General features: G+C 36.7%; 1 protein-coding gene across 1 annotated transcript in view; it reads right to left on the bottom strand.

Moving 5' to 3' along the window:
- Positions 1-5: 5 nt before the first annotated feature.
- The window catches only part of LOC117315618 (selenocysteine insertion sequence-binding protein 2-like), a gene marked incomplete at its 3' end in the record, with an annotated part of 30,732 nt that continues 9,117 nt past the window's right edge, over positions 6-21,620 (bottom strand). The window contains 14 exon segments of the mRNA XM_033869888.1: positions 6-865; positions 3,172-3,326; positions 3,753-3,867; positions 4,155-4,260; positions 4,859-5,060; positions 5,523-5,575; positions 12,098-12,168; positions 13,384-13,485; positions 14,003-14,086; positions 15,471-15,595; positions 15,597-15,776; positions 16,861-16,951; positions 17,193-18,295; positions 20,952-21,072. Coding sequence (XP_033725779.1) covers positions 6-865; positions 3,172-3,326; positions 3,753-3,867; positions 4,155-4,260; positions 4,859-5,060; positions 5,523-5,575; positions 12,098-12,168; positions 13,384-13,485; positions 14,003-14,086; positions 15,471-15,595; positions 15,597-15,776; positions 16,861-16,951; positions 17,193-18,295; positions 20,952-21,072 — 3,368 coding nt within the window.

The following is a 21,620-nucleotide window of genomic DNA, read 5'->3' as shown; positions in this document are numbered from 1 at the left end:
GTCACTCTGTCTCACTATCACTGTCTGTATTGTCACTGTCCTCAGTACTACATTGAAGTTGGAGTGTCTCCAGTCGAGACTGTGTCTCGTCAACCCAGTTCTGTATTCTCTCCTCGTCAATCACTTTACCTCGTTGTAATGTGCTACTCGGACTCTCCGTACTTTTCGGAGTGTCGTGCTTTGACCTTTCCCCAGGATCAGCCAGAATCGTGGAACTGCCATCACCTAAAGTCCGAGAAGAATGTGTGGACATTGCTTCACAATTTTCTATGGTTCGACCAGAATGTTGTGAGAGTATTTCGGTGCTGAGATCATATGTACTACTGTGTATTGAGTCTATGTGAGGCAGTTCCTCGACAGTATCACGAGAACCCTGCTCAGAATCATTATCACTGTCCTTCTCAATATCACCCGAGCTACCAGTCTGAACTCTGACCCGCGGCAAATCTCCATAATCTTCTGTGTCAGCCTCATTTCCATCATCAAAGTCCTTGACCTTTGACTGACGACCTTTACCCATTGTATGGATGCAAGGTACCCCTTCATTCTGGATTGCACTGTTAGAACTAAAATATTGATCAAGTTCTGGAGAGTCCTTGATGATTTCGTATCCTTTGCTGTCTGTTTCCGGCTCTGAATGAGGATAATTCTCCGATATAGGCTCTGACAGGATACTGCTGGTGAAGGATAGGACACTGGCACCAGATGGTGTCCTGGAGTGTCCCATGTGGGCATAAATGTGGGGCGCTGAGGCTGCTGCACCTCGTGTAGGATACTCTCGAATCTCCTTCTCAATCACACTCACCATCTCCTTGTAAGACTGACGAGCTTCCTCGGTCAGATCCATCAGCCCCTTGAAGTTGTCCTGGAAAATAGAATTTTTATTTTTGTTCTCAATTATATCCGAAGCATATATTAAAAGGTTAAATTTTCATCCTTCCTTATCAAATATCAGAATACAAATTGGTAAAATTATATGTTATCCCCTCTCAACGAAACATATAATATTGATCAAGAAAGGACATTCCACATTTATGTTGTGGACTCTTCCATTCTTGTACTGGTTACTTAGTTCTGATTCTACTCCTAAATAATTCTGACTATTTAACATGTAAAAAACTTTGGCTTCAAAGTTACAGTGCATGTAGAAAACACAAAAAGACATGATACTTGATATCAGGATAACATTAAAGATACAACCTATGCCACGAAAGTGTAATAATAAGTTATCCTGGTCTGAATTCAGACTCAGACACAAAGTTAATTACAATATACATCATAATGTTAAAGGATTTCATTTTACCGTTATAGGACTACATCCTACTGTTATAGGACTACATCCTACTGTTATAGGACTACATCCTACTGTTATAGGACTACATCCTACCGTTATAGGACTACATCCTACCATTATAGGACTACATCCTACAGTTATAGGACTACATCATACCGTTATAGGACTACAACCTACTGTTATAGGACTACATCCTGTTAAAGGACTACATCGTACTGTTATAGGACTACATCATACTGTTATAGGACTACATCGTACTGTTATAGGACTACATCGTACTGTTATAGGACTACATCGTACTGTTATAGGACTACATCATACTGTTATAGGACTACATCGTACTGTTATAGGACTACATCGTACTGTTATAGGACTACATCGTACTGCTATATAGGACTACATCCTACTGTTATAGGACTACATCCTACTGTTATAGGACTACATCCTACTGTTATAGGACTACATGATACTGTTATAGGACTACATCCTACTGTTATAGGACTACATCATAATGTTATAGGACTACATCGTACTGTTATAGGACTACATCGTACTGTTATAGGACTACATCGTACTGTTATAGGACTACATCGTACTGTTATAGGACTACATCGTACTGTTATAGGACTGAATCCTACTGTTATAGGACTACATCCTACTGTTATAGGACTACATCCTCCTACTGTTATAGGACTACATCCTACTGTTATAGGACTACATCCTACTGTTATAGGACTACATCCTACTGTTATAGGACTACATCAAACTGGTATAGGACTACATCCTACTGTTATAGGACTACATCCTACTGTTATAGGACTACATCCTACTGTTATAGGACTACAACCTACTGTTATAGGACATCATCATACTGTTATAGGACTACATCCTACTGTTATAGGACTACATCCTACTGTTATAGGACTACATACTGTTATAGGACTACATCATACTGTTATAGGACTACATCGTACTGTTATATGACTACATCCTACTGTTATAGGACTACATCATACTGTTATAGGACTACATCGTACTGTTATAGGACTACCTCATATTGTTATAGAACTACATACTGTTATAGGACTACATCGTACTGTTATATGACTACATCCTACTGTTATAGGACTACATCATACTGTTATAGGACTACATCGTACTGTTATAGGACTACATCGTACTGTTATAGGACTACATCCTACTGTTATAGGACTACATTGTACAGTTATAGGACAACATCCTACTGTTATAGGACTACATCATACTGGTATAGGACAACATCACACTGTTATAGGACTACATACTGTTATAGGACTACATCCTACTGTTATAGGACTACATTGTACAGTTATAGGACAACATCCTACTGTTATAGGACTACATCATACTGGTATAGGACAACATCACACTGTTATAGGACTACATCAAACTGTTATAGGACTACATCCTACTGTTATAGGACTACATCATACTGTTATAGGACTACATCATACTGTTATAGGACTACATCATACTGTTATAGGACTACATCACACTGTTATAGGACTACATCATACTGTTATAGGACTACATCATACTGTTATAGGACTACATCATACTGTTATAGGACTACATCATATTGTTATAGGACTACATCATACTGTTATAGGACTACATCATACTGTTATAGGACTACATCATACTGTTATAGGACTACATCACACTGTTATAGGACTACATCATACTGTTATAGGACTACATCCTACTGTTATAGGACTACATCGTACTGTTATAGGACTACATCATACTGGTATAGGACAACATCACACTGTTATAGGACTACATCATACTGGTATAGGACTACAGGACTGTTAGAGACATGAACACATCAAACTTACGTCAGTTCCATCGTAGTTAAATATACCGACAACACTGACTGGAACAAGTTTAGCACAAGCCCTCCCAAGTGAACGTCGGCCTAATGCAAACACGAAGGGCACATTCTGTTGGTTACAGAGGTTTAGGATGTTGTTGAGTGCATCGTCCAGGCCACCTATTAACAGAAAACGTCCAAATTTGAATGGTTATGCTGGATAGAATTTGTCTGAATTTTTAATCTAATTTTCTTTGTTGCCATATTTCCAAATCAGGAGACATTGACATTTGTTGCCGTGACAATCAGTGAAGCAGCCCAAACAATTAACAAACAAAGACTTCTGTTGAAGAATACTTTCCTTTGGGAGGATAGTGGTCTAAACTTTTCAATATATTGTTTATAAATACTGCATATGATTGAGATTTAAAGATTTAAAACTATCACCTGAAAAGAAAGATCACAATTTTTTTAATATTTCTACACCTTGTAAGTTGAGCAACATCACAAACCCTGTTTAACAGACTTTAATTGATTTAATTTGTTTCCTGATATAACAAATTAAACAAGAAGTTTAATGTAATACCATTACTACAATGATCTTACCTTTGGATTGGATCTTCTCCAGATTAGGGGAGATAATCACACATTTAATCTTCTTCAATTTAAGATGTTTGGTTACCTCCCTTAGACCCAGTACAAGTCTCCTTTTGGATTTTGCCTGAATTAACATAAATATAAAAGATAATGTGTGAATTTGTAAATATCTAACTTTGTTTTGTACATGTAGTCTTTGTTTACGATTTATCTCTGTCAGTGATTGTACTTCTCATTGATTAAACAAGATGCTTATGTACATTTTCTACGAGATATTTTAATTTGTTACCTGCCATCTGGGACACTGAAATTTTTCAACCATTCACATGCTAGCTAAAGATATAAATCAAAATCAAAATCAATTGAGAAATGATGACATTAAAAGATAATGGAAATGGAGAAGGGGCTTACCTTGTTAGGTTCCTTGTGGTAGACCCGGTCCTGGAAGCGTACCAGATCCTGGAGTAGGTTTGTACAACAGTTGTCTATATCCTTATTTAACACCTGGTTACAGTACCTACAACAAAAACAAATACAACTTAACACCTGTAAAACATACAAACTTTGTCAGCAGCTAAATGCAGAAGTATCAGGTACTGGATTTGCAAATCAGATTTTATCCCGATATAACATAATATGTAAGAATTGTATGGTACATTTCCATTGGCCTACCAATGTGAAGTAGAGGTAGCCATGGTTACTTCAAAAGGTGTATCACCTAAAACAGTAACAGTATTTTAATAACTATAGCAACCAAGAACAAATAAAAGTTATATACATGAGGAAAAATTATCGTACTCCATCCTAAGAACCTGCTAGCACAATATCAGGACTCAAAGTCTTTGGCACTTAAGAAGAATAGGATTATCAATATAACATATCTGACCTATATGACCTTAAAAATAGGTCAAGGCCATTCTTATCCTATAAGGAAATAAGAGAGATGGAGAGAGAGAGAGAGGGACAAACAGACGATAGATCCTTCACATGCATCAACTAAACTGTAATTTTGTACTACTAGAGGTAAAATTATGATAGAATTGTAAAATGAGTTCAATATCTCTTTCCCAATCTCTAATCAAGAAGCCATGTAGTGAGAAAACTGTACCACTTACTCTCTAAATCTCCTGCTGTGAATCTTCAGAACGGCTTCTTTTCCAATAGTTCCAGCTATTGGACTGTCGACCTCTGAACTCAAGGGGCTGGCCCCAGGGGAGAGAGGACTCATACTGATAGGTGAGGTCTGGCTGATTGGGGACAGATCGTTACTGGCTGGAGTAACTCCTCCGTAATCAGCAGAACCTTTCAAACTATAGGCTGTGAATGAAGAAGTACAATTCTATGAGAGTATTTGAATCAATGTGAATGGCAAATGTACAATGTAATTTATTTATCAGTGTAAACTTAATCTATTTTACAACAATTGCAAAACAAGTTATACTAACTTATATTAATCAATGTTGTTGTCACGGTTAGACGCAGTGTGTGAAGAAACCAGACTACCCGGAGAAAATCCACAAGGTCGGACAAATTACCTTATACCTTTCCAAGTCCGAATGTGGAATAGAAACCCTGACACCAAGATGAAAGGCAAGTGTGTTACCACTGTGCCACTTGACCAACCGTTTATTTATATGCCATAAGTATCGGATAACAAGCACACATATGTTTTTTTTTATTTTGACAAACTGCTATCAGATGTAATTTCATTGTCCTCCAATAACCTCAACCCCCGCTTTAAGTCAAAATTGAAGGCTTTACTACAGGGTAAATACTTACCGTCTTGTGATAGATCACTCTCAGCACTGATCACACCGATACCAACAGGAACACTACAAAACATTAATACTAATTAATAACCGTGGTACCCACAGGAACACTGCAAAACATTAATACTAATTAATAACCGTGATACCCACAGGAACACTACAAAACATTAATACTAATTAATAACCGTGATACCCACAGGAACACTACAAAACATTAATACTAATTAATAACCGTGATACCCACAGGAACACTACAAAACATTAATACTAATTAATAACCGTGATACCCACAGGAACACTACAAAACATTAATACCAATTAATAACCATGATACCCACACAGGAACACTACAAAACATTAATACCAATTAATAACCACGATACCCACACAGGAACACTACAAAACATTAATACTAATTAATAACCGTGATACCCACACAGGAACACTACAAAACATTAATACCAATTAATAACCATGATACCCACAGGAACACTGCAAAACATTAATACCAATTAATAACCATGATACCCACACAGGAACACTACAAAACATTAATACCAATTAATAACCGTGATACCCACAGGAACACTGCAAAACATTAATACTAATTAATAACCATGATACCCACAGGAACACTACAAAACATTAATACTAATTAATAACCGTGATACCCACAGGAACACTGCAAAACATTAATACTAATTAATAACCATGATACCCACAGGAACACTGCAAAACATTAATACTAATTAATAACCGTGATACCCACACAGGAACACTACAAAACATTAATACTAATTAATAACCGTGATACCCACAGGAACACTACAAAACATTAATACTAATTAATAACCGTGATACCCACAGGAACACTGCAAAACATTAATACTAATTAATAACCGTGATACCCACAGGAACACTGCAAAACATTAATACTAATTAATAACCATGATACCCACATGAACACTGCAAAACATTAATACTAATTAATAACCAATTAATTTAATTAATATCATGTATTGGTATCCCAGTGAATATCATATACATATATATGTGTACCCCAAAGTACATGTGGTTTTGTTCCTCCAATCAGGTACATATATTAAAGTATAAGGGGACAACATCATTTTTTACTATTTATTACATTTTTATAGATGAACAAAAGTTCAAAATTGAACAGTACCATATTGGAATGGGAGGTGTTGGCAATGTGATCTTAGAGTATTTTGCCCTAACCTGTTGTCAAAAGTGTATGTAGCAAAACCTGTAAACATCATGCTTATTTACCATACACGTACCCTCAACAGTTGGTACATGGTAAATCTTACCCTTACACGTACCCTCACCAGTTGGTACATAGTAAATCTTACCCTTACACGTACCCTCAACAGTTGGTACATAGTAAATCTTACCATACACGTACCCTCACCAGTTGGTACATAGTAAATCTTACCCTTACACGTACCCTCAACAGTTGGTACATAGTAAATCTTAACCTTACACATACCCTCACCAGTTGGTACATAGTAAATCATAACCTTACACGTACCCTCACCAGTTGGTACATAGTAAATCTTAACCTTACACGTACCCTCACCAGTTGGTACATAATAAATCTTACCCTTACACGTACCCTCACCAGTTGGTACATAGTAAATCATAACCTTACACGTACCCTCACCAGTTGGTACATAGTAAATCATAACCTTACACATACCCTCACCAGTTGGTACATAGTAAATCTTAACCATACACGTACCCTCACCAGTTGGTACATAGTAAATCATAACCTTACACATACCCTCACCAGTTGGTACATAGTAAATCTTACCCTTACACGTACCCTCAACAGTTGGTACATAGTAAATCTTACCCTTACACGTACCCTCAACAGTTGGTACATAGTAAATCTTACCCTTACACGTACCCTCAACAGTTGGTACATAGTAAATCTTACCCTTACACGTACCCTCAACAGTTGGTACATAGTAAATCATAACCTTACACGTACCCTCAACAGTTGGCACATAGTAAATCTTAACCTTACACGTACCCACACCAGCTGGTACATAGTAAATCTTACCCTTACACGTACCCTCAACAGTTGGTACATAGTAAATCTTACCCTTACACGTACCCTCAACAGTTGGTACATAGTAAATCTTAACCTTACACGTACCCTCACCAGTTGGTACATAGTAAATCTTACCCTTACACGTACCCTCAACAGTTGGTACATAGTAAATCTTAACCTTACACGTACCCTCAACAGTTGGTACATAGTAAATCTTAACCTTACATGTACCCTCAACAGTTGGTACATAGTAAATCTTAACCTTACACGTACCCTCAACAGTTGGTACATAGTAAATCTTACCCTTACACGTATCCTCAACAGCTGGTACATAGTAAATCGTACCCTTACACGTACCCTCAACAGTTGGTACATAGTAAATCGTTCCCTTACACGTACCCTCAACAGTTGGTACATAGTAAATCTTAACCTTACACGTACCCACACCAGCTGGTACATAGTAAATCGTACCCTTACACGTACCCTCAACAGCTGGTACATAGTAAATCGTACCCTTACACGTACCCTCAACAGCTGGTACATAGTAAATCGTACCCTTACACGTACCCACACCAGTTGGTACATAGTAAATCGTACCCTTACACGTACCCTCACCAGTTGGTACATAGTAAATCGTACCCTTACACGTACCCTCACCAGTTGGTACATAGTAAATCTTACCCTGAGTTACCAGGAACAGAATCATCCAACAGGCGTAACTTTTTCTTTTCTTCTCGTTCTTTGAGGATAACCTTTATCAAAATAACAATAATAAGTTACAATTGATTATCTTTACAATACTATCTAGTCACCCCTAACCGAGTGATGATTTTACGATTATAATATCCACATTATATCATGGTTAGTACAGATTTTTCATACCAAATATCTTGCACTTTTCCAGGACTTTTTCTCAATTTTCAAGGCAAATTATTTTTTGTCCAATCTTGTAGGGAATGGGTGTTATTTTTATCTTTAACATAATTAAAATAACCTGTGGAAATCCATTTCTTTAGCTTTCATCAAATAAAGACATGTAATTATATTATTGTTATAATTTTATTGCAATGAATATTTCAGTTTGTGAAAAATCTGAAAAGAATTGCATTTTTACAGCAAGTATGATTAACAGTACTTTTCGAGCACCTGTAGGCAAATTCCAGTAATTTTTCTTGCACTAGCCTCAAATGCCAGCACTGACCCCAAACACCAGCACTTTTCGAGCACTGCATGACCCCAAACACCAGTATACATACTTTTCCAGCACTGACCCCAAACGCCAGTACTTTTCCAGCACTGACCCCAAACACCAGCACTTTTCCAGCACTGACCCCAAACACCAGCATTCCACGTTTTCCCATGCCCACATTTCAGACGACCCCAAACACCAGCACTTTTCAGCACTGACCCCAAACACCAGACTTTCCAGCACTGACCCAAACACCAGCACTTTCCAGCACTGACCCAAACACCATACTTTTCCGATGCAACCTGTACATTAACTCCAAACAGGACTTTTCCAACTGACAAACACCAACACTTTCTCCCCTTCCCAAACACGCAAATTTTTCAATTGACTCAATCCTGAAATTTCATAGCATCTAGTCAACACACCACACTTTTTAGACTTGCCAAAAACTTTCTAAAACTATTCAAACCTGCTCTTTCCAATTGACAAACTCGATCAATATAACATCAATTTAGTATATGATCAATCAGCTAGAATTTGGCATGATAGATTTCCACCTGACCCAACAACACAACCTTTTTGAGCGCCGTATTCTTTTTCTGTATGACTTTTCAAACTCTCCTTTCCAATACTTGAAATTGACACAATGGTGACTAGTCATTCTACACATTTGTGAGTTTCACCTGACCATAAAAAAGAAAACTCATTTAGGGTACTTCAATTCCTTGAAATTATGAGAAATATTTGTTTCTTTTTCTAAAATACATCACAATCTTCAATTTTTGACACTTTTAGAAACACATATCATAGAAATAAATAATACAAACTGCTCATTTTAAAGGAATTAAATTTTATTAGTAATCTTAATTAATTAGTCTAATATTGTGAGTAGTTATTTTCTGAATAAACAAAAACACTTTTTGAATGTTTGTTTGAACCTTTCCTAATACATCGGCACAGATCAATGGTAGGTCATAAGAAAAAAAAGATTCAAAGTCATCTATGGGTATAATGAATTAATCTATGGTTGATTTAGTATTGTTTTTTTCTAAATAACAGCCATATAATGACGTTGCACAAAATTTGTGAAATTGCAAGGACAACCATAGAGAGATCGTAGAGAAAAACAGAGATCTGACATCTTACTGCAAACTGACTTACCAATTATGAGATGTTTATTTTTGATTAACTCGATAACCCAGTGTAGTATGTTGTTGAACTTCTAAATGTGGAAAACCTTAGGACATCAGAGCAACAGCATGCCCAACATCTTTGGACAGATGGCCCATTGTTATTTCATTGGTATGCATTCAGCAGGGCATTAGATCCTTTGACGATGTGGCACACTACACTCATGGACAGATGAAAACCGCTACATCTACTGGCAATGCATGTGCACCAACATTGAGGACTAGTGGACTACAGTCTTGGACATAAATGCACATCCTCTATCTATGGACAGAGTGGCACCTACATCTATGGACAGAGTGGCAACTACATCTATGGACATAGTGGCACCTACATCTATGGACAGAGTGGCAGCTACATCTATGGACAGCGTGGCACCTACATCTATGGACAGAGTGGCACCTACATCTATGGACAGAATGAAAATTCTATCTATGGACAGAGTGGCACCTTTCATCTATGGATAAAATGAAAATTCTATCTGGACAGAGTGCCACCTTTCGTCTATGGACAGAAAAAAAATTCTATCTATGGACAGATTGGCACCTTTCATCTATGGATAAAATGAAAATTCTATCTGGACTGAGTGCCACCTTTCGTCTATGGACAGAAAGAAAATCTATTAGACAACATTCATATTCATAGTGGAATTCAGCAAGTGGCACATATCTAATATTATTTGTGAACGTATGTTCATAGGTTGTGTAAGTTCTATTTCATGGCAATGGCACCTGAACAAGGTATACTGAGAACGTGGTTTTCTTGACTTTGTGTTTCTGTATGACAAATTTCTTTCTTCTGTTGACTGGAAATCTTCTTTTTCTAGGTTGAAAGATTTACTGAAATAACAAATGTCTGTAAATTAAGAAACATAATCTGTTACTACAAATTCCTATATACATTTGCATGAATACTGTATAAACATTTGTGTGTAAAACATTCATGATTTCATGACCGAAAATAATCATAAAAATAAAACAAATTAAGATATCTAAATCATTGTGAATGTTAAAAACTTTTTGAACATGAACTATTGTTGAAATAACTATCATACAAGTATACACTGAAATTCTGATACTAAACGAATCTACCTACATCCTCACCATTGGTACATAGTAAATCTTAACCATACACGTACCCTCACCAGTTGGTACATAGTAAATCATAACCTTACACATACCCTCACCAGTTGGTACATAGTAAATCTTACCCTTACACGTACCCTCAACAGTTGGTACATAGTAAATCTTACCCTTACACGTACCCTCAACAGTTGGTACATAGTAAATCTTACCCTTACACGTACCCTCAACAGTTGGTACATAGTAAATCTTACCCTTACACGTACCCTCAACAGTTGGTACATAGTAAATCATAACCTTACACGTACCCTCAACAGTTGGCACATAGTAAATCTTAACCTTACACGTACCCACACCAGCTGGTACATAGTAAATCTTACCCTTACACGTACCCTCAACAGTTGGTACATAGTAAATCTTACCCTTACACGTACCCTCAACAGTTGGTACATAGTAAATCTTAACCTTACACGTACCCTCACCAGTTGGTACATAGTAAATCTTACCCTTACACGTACCCTCAACAGTTGGTACATAGTAAATCTTAACCTTACACGTACCCTCAACAGTTGGTACATAGTAAATCTTAACCTTACATGTACCCTCAACAGTTGGTACATAGTAAATCTTAACCTTACACGTACCCTCAACAGTTGGTACATAGTAAATCTTACCCTTACACGTATCCTCAACAGCTGGTACATAGTAAATCGTACCCTTACACGTACCCTCAACAGTTGGTACATAGTAAATCGTACCCTTACACGTACCCTCAACAGTTGGTACATAGTAAATCTTACCCTTACACGTACCCACACCAGCTGGTACATAGTAAATCGTACCCTTACACGTACCCTCAACAGCTGGTACATAGTAAATCGTACCCTTACACGTACCCTCAACAGCTGGTACATAGTAAATCGTACCCTTACACGTACCCACACCAGTTGGTACATAGTAAATCGTACCCTTACACGTACCCTCACCAGTTGGTACATAGTAAATCGTACCCTTACACGTACCCTCAACAGTTGGTACATAGTAAATCTTACCCTGAGTTACCGGGAACAGAATCATCCAACAGGCGTAACTTTTTCTTTTCTTCTCGTTCTTTGAGGATAACCTTTATCAAAATAACAATAATAAGTTACAATTGATTATCTTTACAATACTATCTAGTCACCCCTAACCGAGTGATGATTTTACGATTATATTATCCACATTATATCATGGTTAGTACAGATTTTTCATACCAAAATTCTAGCACTTTTCCAGGACTTTTTCTCAATTTTCAAGGCAAATTATTTTTTGGCCCATCTTGTAGGGAATGGGTGTAATTTTTATCTTTAACATAATTAAAATAACCTGTGGAAATCCATTTCTTAGGCTTTCATCAAATAAAGACATGTAATAATATTATTGTTATAATTTTATAGCAATGAATATTTAAGTTTTTGAAAAATCTGAAAAGAATTGCATTTTTACAGCAAGTATGATTAACAGTACTTTTCGAGCACCTGTAGGCAAATTCCAGTAATTTTTCTTGCACTAGCCTCAAATGCCAGCACTGACCCCAAACACCAGCACTTTTCGAGCACTGCATGACCCCAAACACCAGTATACATACTTTTCCAGCACTGACCCCAAACGCCAGTACTTTTCCAGCACTGACCCCAAACACCAGCACTTTTCCAGCACTGACCCCAAACACCAGTACTTTTCCAGCACTGAACCCAAACGCCAGCACTTTTCCAGCACTGACCCCAAACACCAGCACTTTTACAGCACTGAACCCAAACGCCAGTACTTTTACAACACTGACCCCAAACACCAGCACTTTTACAGCACTGAACCCAAACGCCAGTACTTTTACAACACTGACCCCAAACACCAGCACTTTTCCAGCACTGAACCCAAACGCCAGTACTTCTTATCATCTGTATGAACCTTGTATAACAATAAACTCTCCTTATTCCAAGATGGACTGTGAAATTGACACCAACTTCTGACAGTAGACATCTCTACACATCATTTGCTTCACCTTTCCCTAAAACATCTGTCAATATATTTCTCAAATTATATACTTGCAATTTCCTTGAAATTTCAATGATGAAGATAGTTCTTGTTCAAGTTTTCAAGTTTAAAGAAATCACATTTCAATTTTTAGACCTTCTTCAGAAAATCTTATTCATAAAATAAACTATTTCAAACTGCTCTTTCCAACTGACTAATTGGATAAATTAACATTTTAATTTAGCTGATGATTTATGTGTCAATTCAGGCTAAGAATTGGTGAGTATGATGTTCCACTTGACAGTACAACAGGAGGAACACAAACCTTTTTGAGGGGACTGGGTTTCTTTGGTTTGGGATTTTCCCTCTCTTTCCCTCTTTTCAACATCGGTGCACTAGCATCTAACATGTTGTGAGGTTTCGCACCCTGAAATGGAAAAAAAAACGTCATTTAGGGTATTAAGTAGAAAATTTGGAAATAATTGTTTCTTTTTCTAAAATAGCACAAAAATGCATCTTACAACAATAAATACATTTGAACACTTCAAACATACATCTATGGACAGAGAGGAAATTCTATCTATGGACAGAGTGGCACCTTTCATCTATGGATGGAGTGGAAATTCTATATGTGGACAGAGTGCCACCTACATCAATGGACAGAAAGAAAATTCTATCTGGACAGAGTGCCACCTTTCGTCTATGGACAGAAAATTAAAAATGGATAAAATGAAAATTCTATCTGGACTGAGTGCCACCTTTCGTCTATGGACAGAAAGAAAATTCTATCTATGGACAGAGTGGCATCTTTCATATATGGACAGAGTGGAAATTCTTTATTGTCACAGTGGCACATAATCTAAGGTATTATTTGTGAACGTATGTTTTTCATAGGTTGTGGTAAGTTCTATTTCATGGGCAATATGGCACCTGACAAGGTATACCTGAGAAGTCGTGGTTTTCTTGACTTTGTTTTCTGTAGTGACAAATGTTTCTTTCTTCTGTTGGACTGGAACATCTTTCTTTTTCTAGGTTGAAAGAATTTAACATGAAATAACAAATATGTCTGTAAAATTAAGCAACGAAACATGTAAAATCCTGTTACTACAAATTCCTATATACATTTATGCATGATACTGTATAAAACATTTGTTGTGTACAAACATTCATTGATTTCATGACCGAAAATAATCATGAAAACAAATACAACAAATTAAGATGAAATACTAAATCACTTGTTGAAATGTTGAAAAACTTTTTGAAACATTGAACTATTTGTTGAAATACTAAACTATTTCATGAAATACCTAAGTTATTTCTCAAAACACTGGTGCATGGAATATCTACTGAAATACTAAACTAATTTTTTAAATATCAAACTATTTGTTGAAATACTCAATCTTTTTTTTTCAAATTCTAAACTCGTAATAATTAACTATTGAAACTCTTCATACCACAAATATGCCAAGCGATACAGATTTGATTTTCATTCTTATCATTTTTAGTACCATACTTATCCCTTAATAAGCCCCCTAACCCAGTGCGAATGTTTAGTAACATATTTATCACTTAATAAGCCCCCTACCCAGTGCTAAAGTTTAATACCATATTTACTAGGAAATTAAACCCCCTCCCCAAGTATAAAAGTTAAGAACCATATTTCTACACCACAATACCCTGTGTTATTCAACTCTCAGACCATCAGTTAATCATTACAGCTGTTGATTAACAATCTGTTTATACCACATGTGGTATAAACTCTGTACGCATTTCAATTGGCTATAACAGTGAACTTTGACCCAAGCTGCAATTGTTATTGACGTCATCAATAATCTAATGACGTCACATCACCGGGTCCCGGACATCACCGGTACACTTTATTTGCATACGTGAAATTATACTTGGCCACGTTTCCCTTTGATTCAAGCCGATATTATTGTGGTAGAAACAGGTCACACGACTCGAAATTGTTGGATATGGAATTTATTTCACACTCGTAAGTTATTTTTTAAAAGTTGCAAAAAACACTCGCTAAAGCTCGTGTCTTTTGTAACTTTTAAAAAATAACTTACTCGTGTGAAATAAATTCCATATCCAACAACCACTCGTTGTGTAACCTCTATATATCTATATACACTAGTAGATGTATAAAAGTTCAGTACCATATTTATTCTCAAATAAGCTCACCCCCCCCCCCCCCCCCCCCCCCCCCCCCCCCCCCCCCCCCCCCCCCCCCCCTAAATATATAAGTTTAGTACTGTATCTATCCTCAAAGAAGCTCCCTACACTAGTACATGTAAGATACATAAAAGTTTAAAGTTCAGCACCGTATTTATCATAAGAAGACCCCTCTCCTATTTTAACCAACAGTGACAATAAGTTTTAGCAGCTTCTCTATCAACATATCCTCACCTCCAAAGCATCTATCATGGCCCCCAGGTCTAATGCTATTGTCTGTTTAGACTTCTTCCCTGCTGGAGTTGTTGCCTGTGGGGTCACATTAAGGAGGCCTGCCTGAGGGAGCCGGTGTCTCACTGTTTGCTCCCTTCTGGGACCCTTTCTGGCCCCCTTTTTGAGCTAGTTTTTTAGCTGTTGCAGGTTTGAGGTTGAGCTCGCGTAACATATCCTGTTCCAGACCAATCTCGGCGAGTTCCTCCTCGGCCGCCTGATTCATCATCTCACGACGTTTCCGACGTTTTCTGCTTACTCTTGTTTCTGCTGTAACAGAAAAAACATACAGTAAATAATTGTTTTCCATAATAAAACATGTTTCAATTTAAAACAGAACTGCCTACATTAAGGAACAGCAGGAGTTGTTTATGAATGTTTTTCTAATACTGTGTATACCAGTAGTGATAGTTGACAACAACTGGCCATGGACCCTTGATCCGAATGTGCCGAAATCCCCCCCATCTTAATCTGTAGCTTTTTTTGGAGGCTCTGCCAGTTCCAATATTTCTACTGGATGTATGGAAGCAGACCCACAATGCAACATTTACTGTAATAATATCCCCTACTTAACATACATACTTGCATCGGTTACCTCCTTTGTTCTACCATACCTGTACCAGTTATGTCCCTTGTTCTACCATACCTGTACCAGTTATGTCCCTTGTTCTACCATACCTGTACCAGTTATCTCCCTTGTTCTACCATACCTGTATCGGTTATCTCCCTTGTTCTACCATACTTGTACCAGTTATCTCCCTTGTTCTACCATACTTGTACCAGTGATCTCCCTTGTTCTACCATACTTGTACCATTGATCTCCCTTGTTCTACCATATGTGTACCAGTTATCTCCCTTGTTCTACCATACTTGTACCAGTGATCTCCCTTGTTCTACCATACTTGTACCAGTTATCTCCCTTGTTCTACCATACTTGTACCACTGATCTCCCTTGTTCTACCATACTTGTACCAGCTATCTCCCTTGTTCTACCATACTTGTACCAGCTATATGTCCCTTACTCTACTATACCTGTATCAGTTATGTCCCTTGCTCTACTATACCTGTATCATTTATCTCCCTTGTTCTACCATACTTGTACCAGCTATATGTCCCTTACTCTACTATACATACATCAGTTATGTCCCTTGCTCTACTATACATACATCAGTTATCTCCCTTACTCTACTATACACACATCAGTTATCTCCCTTGTTCTACCATATGTGTACCAGTTATCTCCCTTGTTCTACCATATGTGTACCAGTTATCTCCCTTGTCCTACCATACATACATCAGTTATGTCCCTTGCTCTACTATACCTGTATCAGTTATGTCCCTTGCTCTACTATACCTGTATCAGTTATCTCCCTTGCTTTACTCTCCTTCATCAGCTTTTCATTCTGTTGAAGCTGTCTCTCATCAAATGTCACCACAGGTTTTTTCTGAAATATAATACTTTTTATATACACATCAGGTAATGTACAATAGTATACATATTTTTTTACAAAACACCAATATTTTTAATTTAATCTCAATATATATTTTTTCATTGAAATAATACCATTGCAACTTAAAGCCAAAAGACTGTTATTTGTTCATCAATAGTTTTGAAATGACAATTTTGCTTAATTGCATGGAATACATTTACAAAAAATATCAATGTTGAACTTCTGAATAACTCACAGCCTTCAGGATGGAGCTATAGGATGGTGGACCAGAAACACTGACTGCAGTTGTCATGACGACTGGACTAGGATTTGAATAATCAACTGTTTTATTTGTAGTTGCCTCCCCTGCATTCTTCAATTTTCCAACACTAGGGTGTAGAACATATGCTGCTTTTCCAATTGTTTGTAAGTTATCTAAATGTATGCTCTCACAACCAATATAATTATTATTTTCCCGAGAAGGAGTTGTCTCCCTTGATGACAAATTGTTTTCCCTTCCAAGAGATGAACTTCGTTCCAAGGAAGGAGCAGAAGTTTGAACACTTCCTAACAAGTCAGGAAATTCTTCTTCATCCTCAAAATGTAACTCAACAGCCTCCACTGGTTGTGAATCAGCGGGGTCCTCATTTTTCTTTTTCTTTGATCTTTTCCTATTTCGTTTTCTTTTTTTCTTCTCACCAGTTGATTCTTCATTGTCTGTTACATTTGCTTTATTTTTATTTTCATCAGCATTTTCTACAGATTGTGAACTAATAGTCACAGACTTCTTGGCACTTAGAGTTTTCTCTCCTGAGTCAATCTTGGAATTTTTACAGTTTATAGGTATATCACAGACATTTTGTGTGTTTTCTGGATGAACACTGGGTTTTTGACTAGGCACTTTTTGAGTAATCATGGCATAGCTCATCTTTTGCTGCGGGACAGCTGAAGGAGTCACTAAAGAACTCTGTCCTGATTGGACAGAATTTTGAATATCTTGTCTCTGTTCTGGATGATGTAAATTTAATTTACTCTGCCCTATTCTGTCACTATTTGATATGCTATGCCCTGATTGGGCAGATTTTGATGTATTCTGTCTTTTCGTCAATTCATTAGAATTTGATATACTCTGTTCTGATTCCACAAAATTTTGAGAAAAGACCACTGTTTCAATGAATTCAGCGGGCTGTGTGCCACTGGACACATAATTCCTCTTATGTTGCGGACTACAGTAGCCACTGTCGGAGTCTACCTCTGAATCACTACTGTATAGAATCTGACTGCCATCATGGTTCTGGGGTGAGTAGAATGGACAGGGATACACTGCTAACGTTTTGTTAGCGAATCTGTCCGGGAATTCTGTAAAATAAGACAAGTAAATTCTGACGCAGGTGAAATGTGTTGAGAATTCTATAAAATAAGACAAGTCAATTCGGACGCAGGTGAAATGTGTTAACATATGATGGAATTTGAGTATATATAGCAACCAGTGAAAGAAATTGTGTCTAAAGTAAGTCTATGCTGAAAAAATAAATGTATACAGAAATTTTGAATTAATCATGATAAGAGAAAAGGAACGATGGTCTATTGCTCAAAATTATAAATTCAGAAACATGATCCAAGAAGATAGTATGAATGCCTTCAATAATGTAATGACTATAACAACTTAATAATACCAATCACTTGACATTGAATCATGCTCAAGGTCGTTTATTTGAACAAAGAAGACAAACTACATAATACACTTTATGTGCCAAGGAAACTGAATACAGATCTAAATAGAGAAGACATTCCAAATTTTAAAATTATTTTCACACCAGACAGTGAGGGTCAAAAACAATGTTTATAGTGGACCTTCAACTCCTATACATTATGGTAAGTGGTTACTGTAAACAAACTTATCTTAGAGTGCAATTAATTTTAAGATTCCCAAAAAAATAAATTGTAATGAAATAGTTTCAATCACAGATACAGAAGGCCTTATACAACTGTAAATCATGAAATTAAAAAACGCTTTTAGGCATGAAATTTGAAATTAAATTGACACGCAATTTAAATTGTTTACAGTATGTTGTATGGAATTTTTAAAATAAGTTCATCATTTTGATATACCATCAGCCCTTTGAAATCAATATCTTGCACCATAAGTGTAAGACTCTGACATAACTCAAATTCATGAGAATATAAGTGAAAACTTCTACTTTATTTCATCAAAAGACACACCAATTCTGACTGGGGCATAATATATAGTCAGACATCATAATTCATATAGATATGTGATGTCATGAATTACCTGTGATGTCATAAAAGTGTTATTAACATGACATATGTGTCTTGAGAATATTTACAACAAATGGCCGCATTACAAGTTGTGTCTGAAATCTTTGGTTTAGGGAAATAACAGAAACATAAAATTATTCATTACAGTTGATTTCATATGAGATTTTGTAAAACAAGTCTTAAAACTTTTTTTTCTTCTTTTTTATGAGCCTTGCCACTTAAAGCTGACAGTGCAAGTTAAAAAGCATCTAATTGAGATTTAAAAAAAATAATACATGTACAGATTTCCAAAAATTGTTTCCGAGACATTCCCCAGTTATGGTAGTGTCGTATCTAAGGACGGGCAGACATTTTTCTTTTTTGTTATGCGTGGATACAACCAAACCGCCGCTGCTATAAAAAGAACGTGCTTCGTCACACTCGCATTCACTCTAACATCAGGTGTTCACGGTGGCACACTTGTATCACCTACACTACATCACGTGACCTACAACTGTATTTGCGAACGACACCAAACAGATGAAGCACTTACCTGTAACCTGAGCAGAAAGATGGTCAGTGTCTCTCAGTTTATCTTTCAAATCTTGTTCAAAATAAAATCTCCACATAAATGCTGAAAATGCATAACGAATTAATCCGAAATACTCTATCCATTTTCTCACGTGTTTTTCGTGGGTGCAGCCATTTCGATAACAAGTAAACAGTCCGAGGAGTTCCAATTTTTACTCGCGTCTACACTAGCACTCGGAACTCCTCGGATGTATTCATATTGTCTACACTACACTACACTACACTACACTAGGGCTGTTGTAGTGCAGTAGTGCAGTTTTATCACGCTTTAATTGCGTTATGACACGTGCACAAAAGATATGAAGACACGGAAAATATATTGATGGAAACTATGGATATAATACTGTAACAGTTGTAAAGACTCAGGTAGGAGTTTACTCATATATACTCTGTTTATAATTTTATTAGGTGCATGTTTTTGTTGAGGCCCAAATTTATTGTATTGTCAAAAATTTCTTTTCTTTCTTTTATTGTAAAATAAAATATATATTTATATATATAATTACCTCTTCAAATTCCATATCCAAGTTCTACAATTGCGTACAATGAAAACAAAAACCTGTTGGCGTGTGTATTGAGAACGTATACTATATAATAATGGAGAGATGTGTCGCTTTGCGCATGTATCGATAGACTGATACTTGCCTCAATGAACGCACGCGCCTTTATAGCGGTTCGTATCCATGCATAACGAAAAAGAAAAATGTCTGCCCGTCCTTAGATACGACACTACCATAACTGGGGGATGTCTCGAAAACGATTTTCGGAAATCTGAACATGTGTTATTTTTTTTTAATCTCAATTGGATGCTTTTTAACTTGCACTGTCAGCTTTAATAAAAATTTGTGACAAGTTTCATTAAAGCTCATATGAAATGAAAGCAAATTTAAGATACTTTCTATAACTTTGAAAAACTACAAATTGGCAAGTTTTCAAATCAAAATGTAGAGGACAAGTCAAACAGAGACAGTCATTTTGTTGCACCATTCACAGTTCATTACGTCATATCATTGTCCATATTATGACATCACAATAATTTTTAACTGGCACAAACAGCCAATGAAAACCTCTCCAGGGTAAGTTTCACGGTTGACACATGCAAAAATATTACAGGAGTGAATTCACTGGATAACTGGCCAATTATATAATAAAATATAACCGTTACCTGTTTGGATGGATATTTCTTTGAAGATTATCCCCCTTGGGGTGCGCTCTTCTCTTGGTGCCGGTGAACCCTTAACTCCTTTAGAGACCGCATCACCTGTTGAAATGTTCTGTCGTCCTCTCTTGAAATACAAAAGAATAAACTCAGAAAGTAAATTTAAATTAACAATATATACTAGAAATGGTCCCACATTGAAATAATATGTTAACATGGTATAACATTTCCAAATATCCCAATACCCCCCGATCCCCTAGAAGTGAAACTGGGGGATCACAACCAGAGTGTAAACTGATTATTAGGTTGTCAAATATGATGCTCATATACAGTTTATAGATTTTAACTGGAAGCATTTAAACTTGCACTATCAGCTTAAAGAATGGCACAGTGGTAACACACTTGCATTTCACCTCGGCGGCCGGGGTTCGATTCCCCAATCGGATGTGAAAAGGTATTGGGTCACCTGCCCGATCACATGGGTTTTCCCCGGGTACTCCGGTTTCCTCCCACAATAAGACACCTCGTGTGCTTCTACCCGGGCCAACAAGCGTGATTAATATAAGTTAATATAACTTGTTTCACAATTGTTGTAAAATAAATGAAGTTTAAATTAAGAATATTTCCCTCAGGGTTGAGATTCTCCTGGCTCATTTCCATGGGGGTGAATGATTA

This window comes from Pecten maximus, chromosome 17 (genome assembly GCF_902652985.1).
Source record: "Pecten maximus chromosome 17, xPecMax1.1, whole genome shotgun sequence".
NCBI lineage: Eukaryota > Metazoa > Mollusca > Bivalvia > Pectinida > Pectinidae > Pecten > Pecten maximus.
The sequence above is the reverse complement of the archived record's forward strand: the minus strand, read 5'-3'. Positions and strand labels throughout refer to the sequence as shown.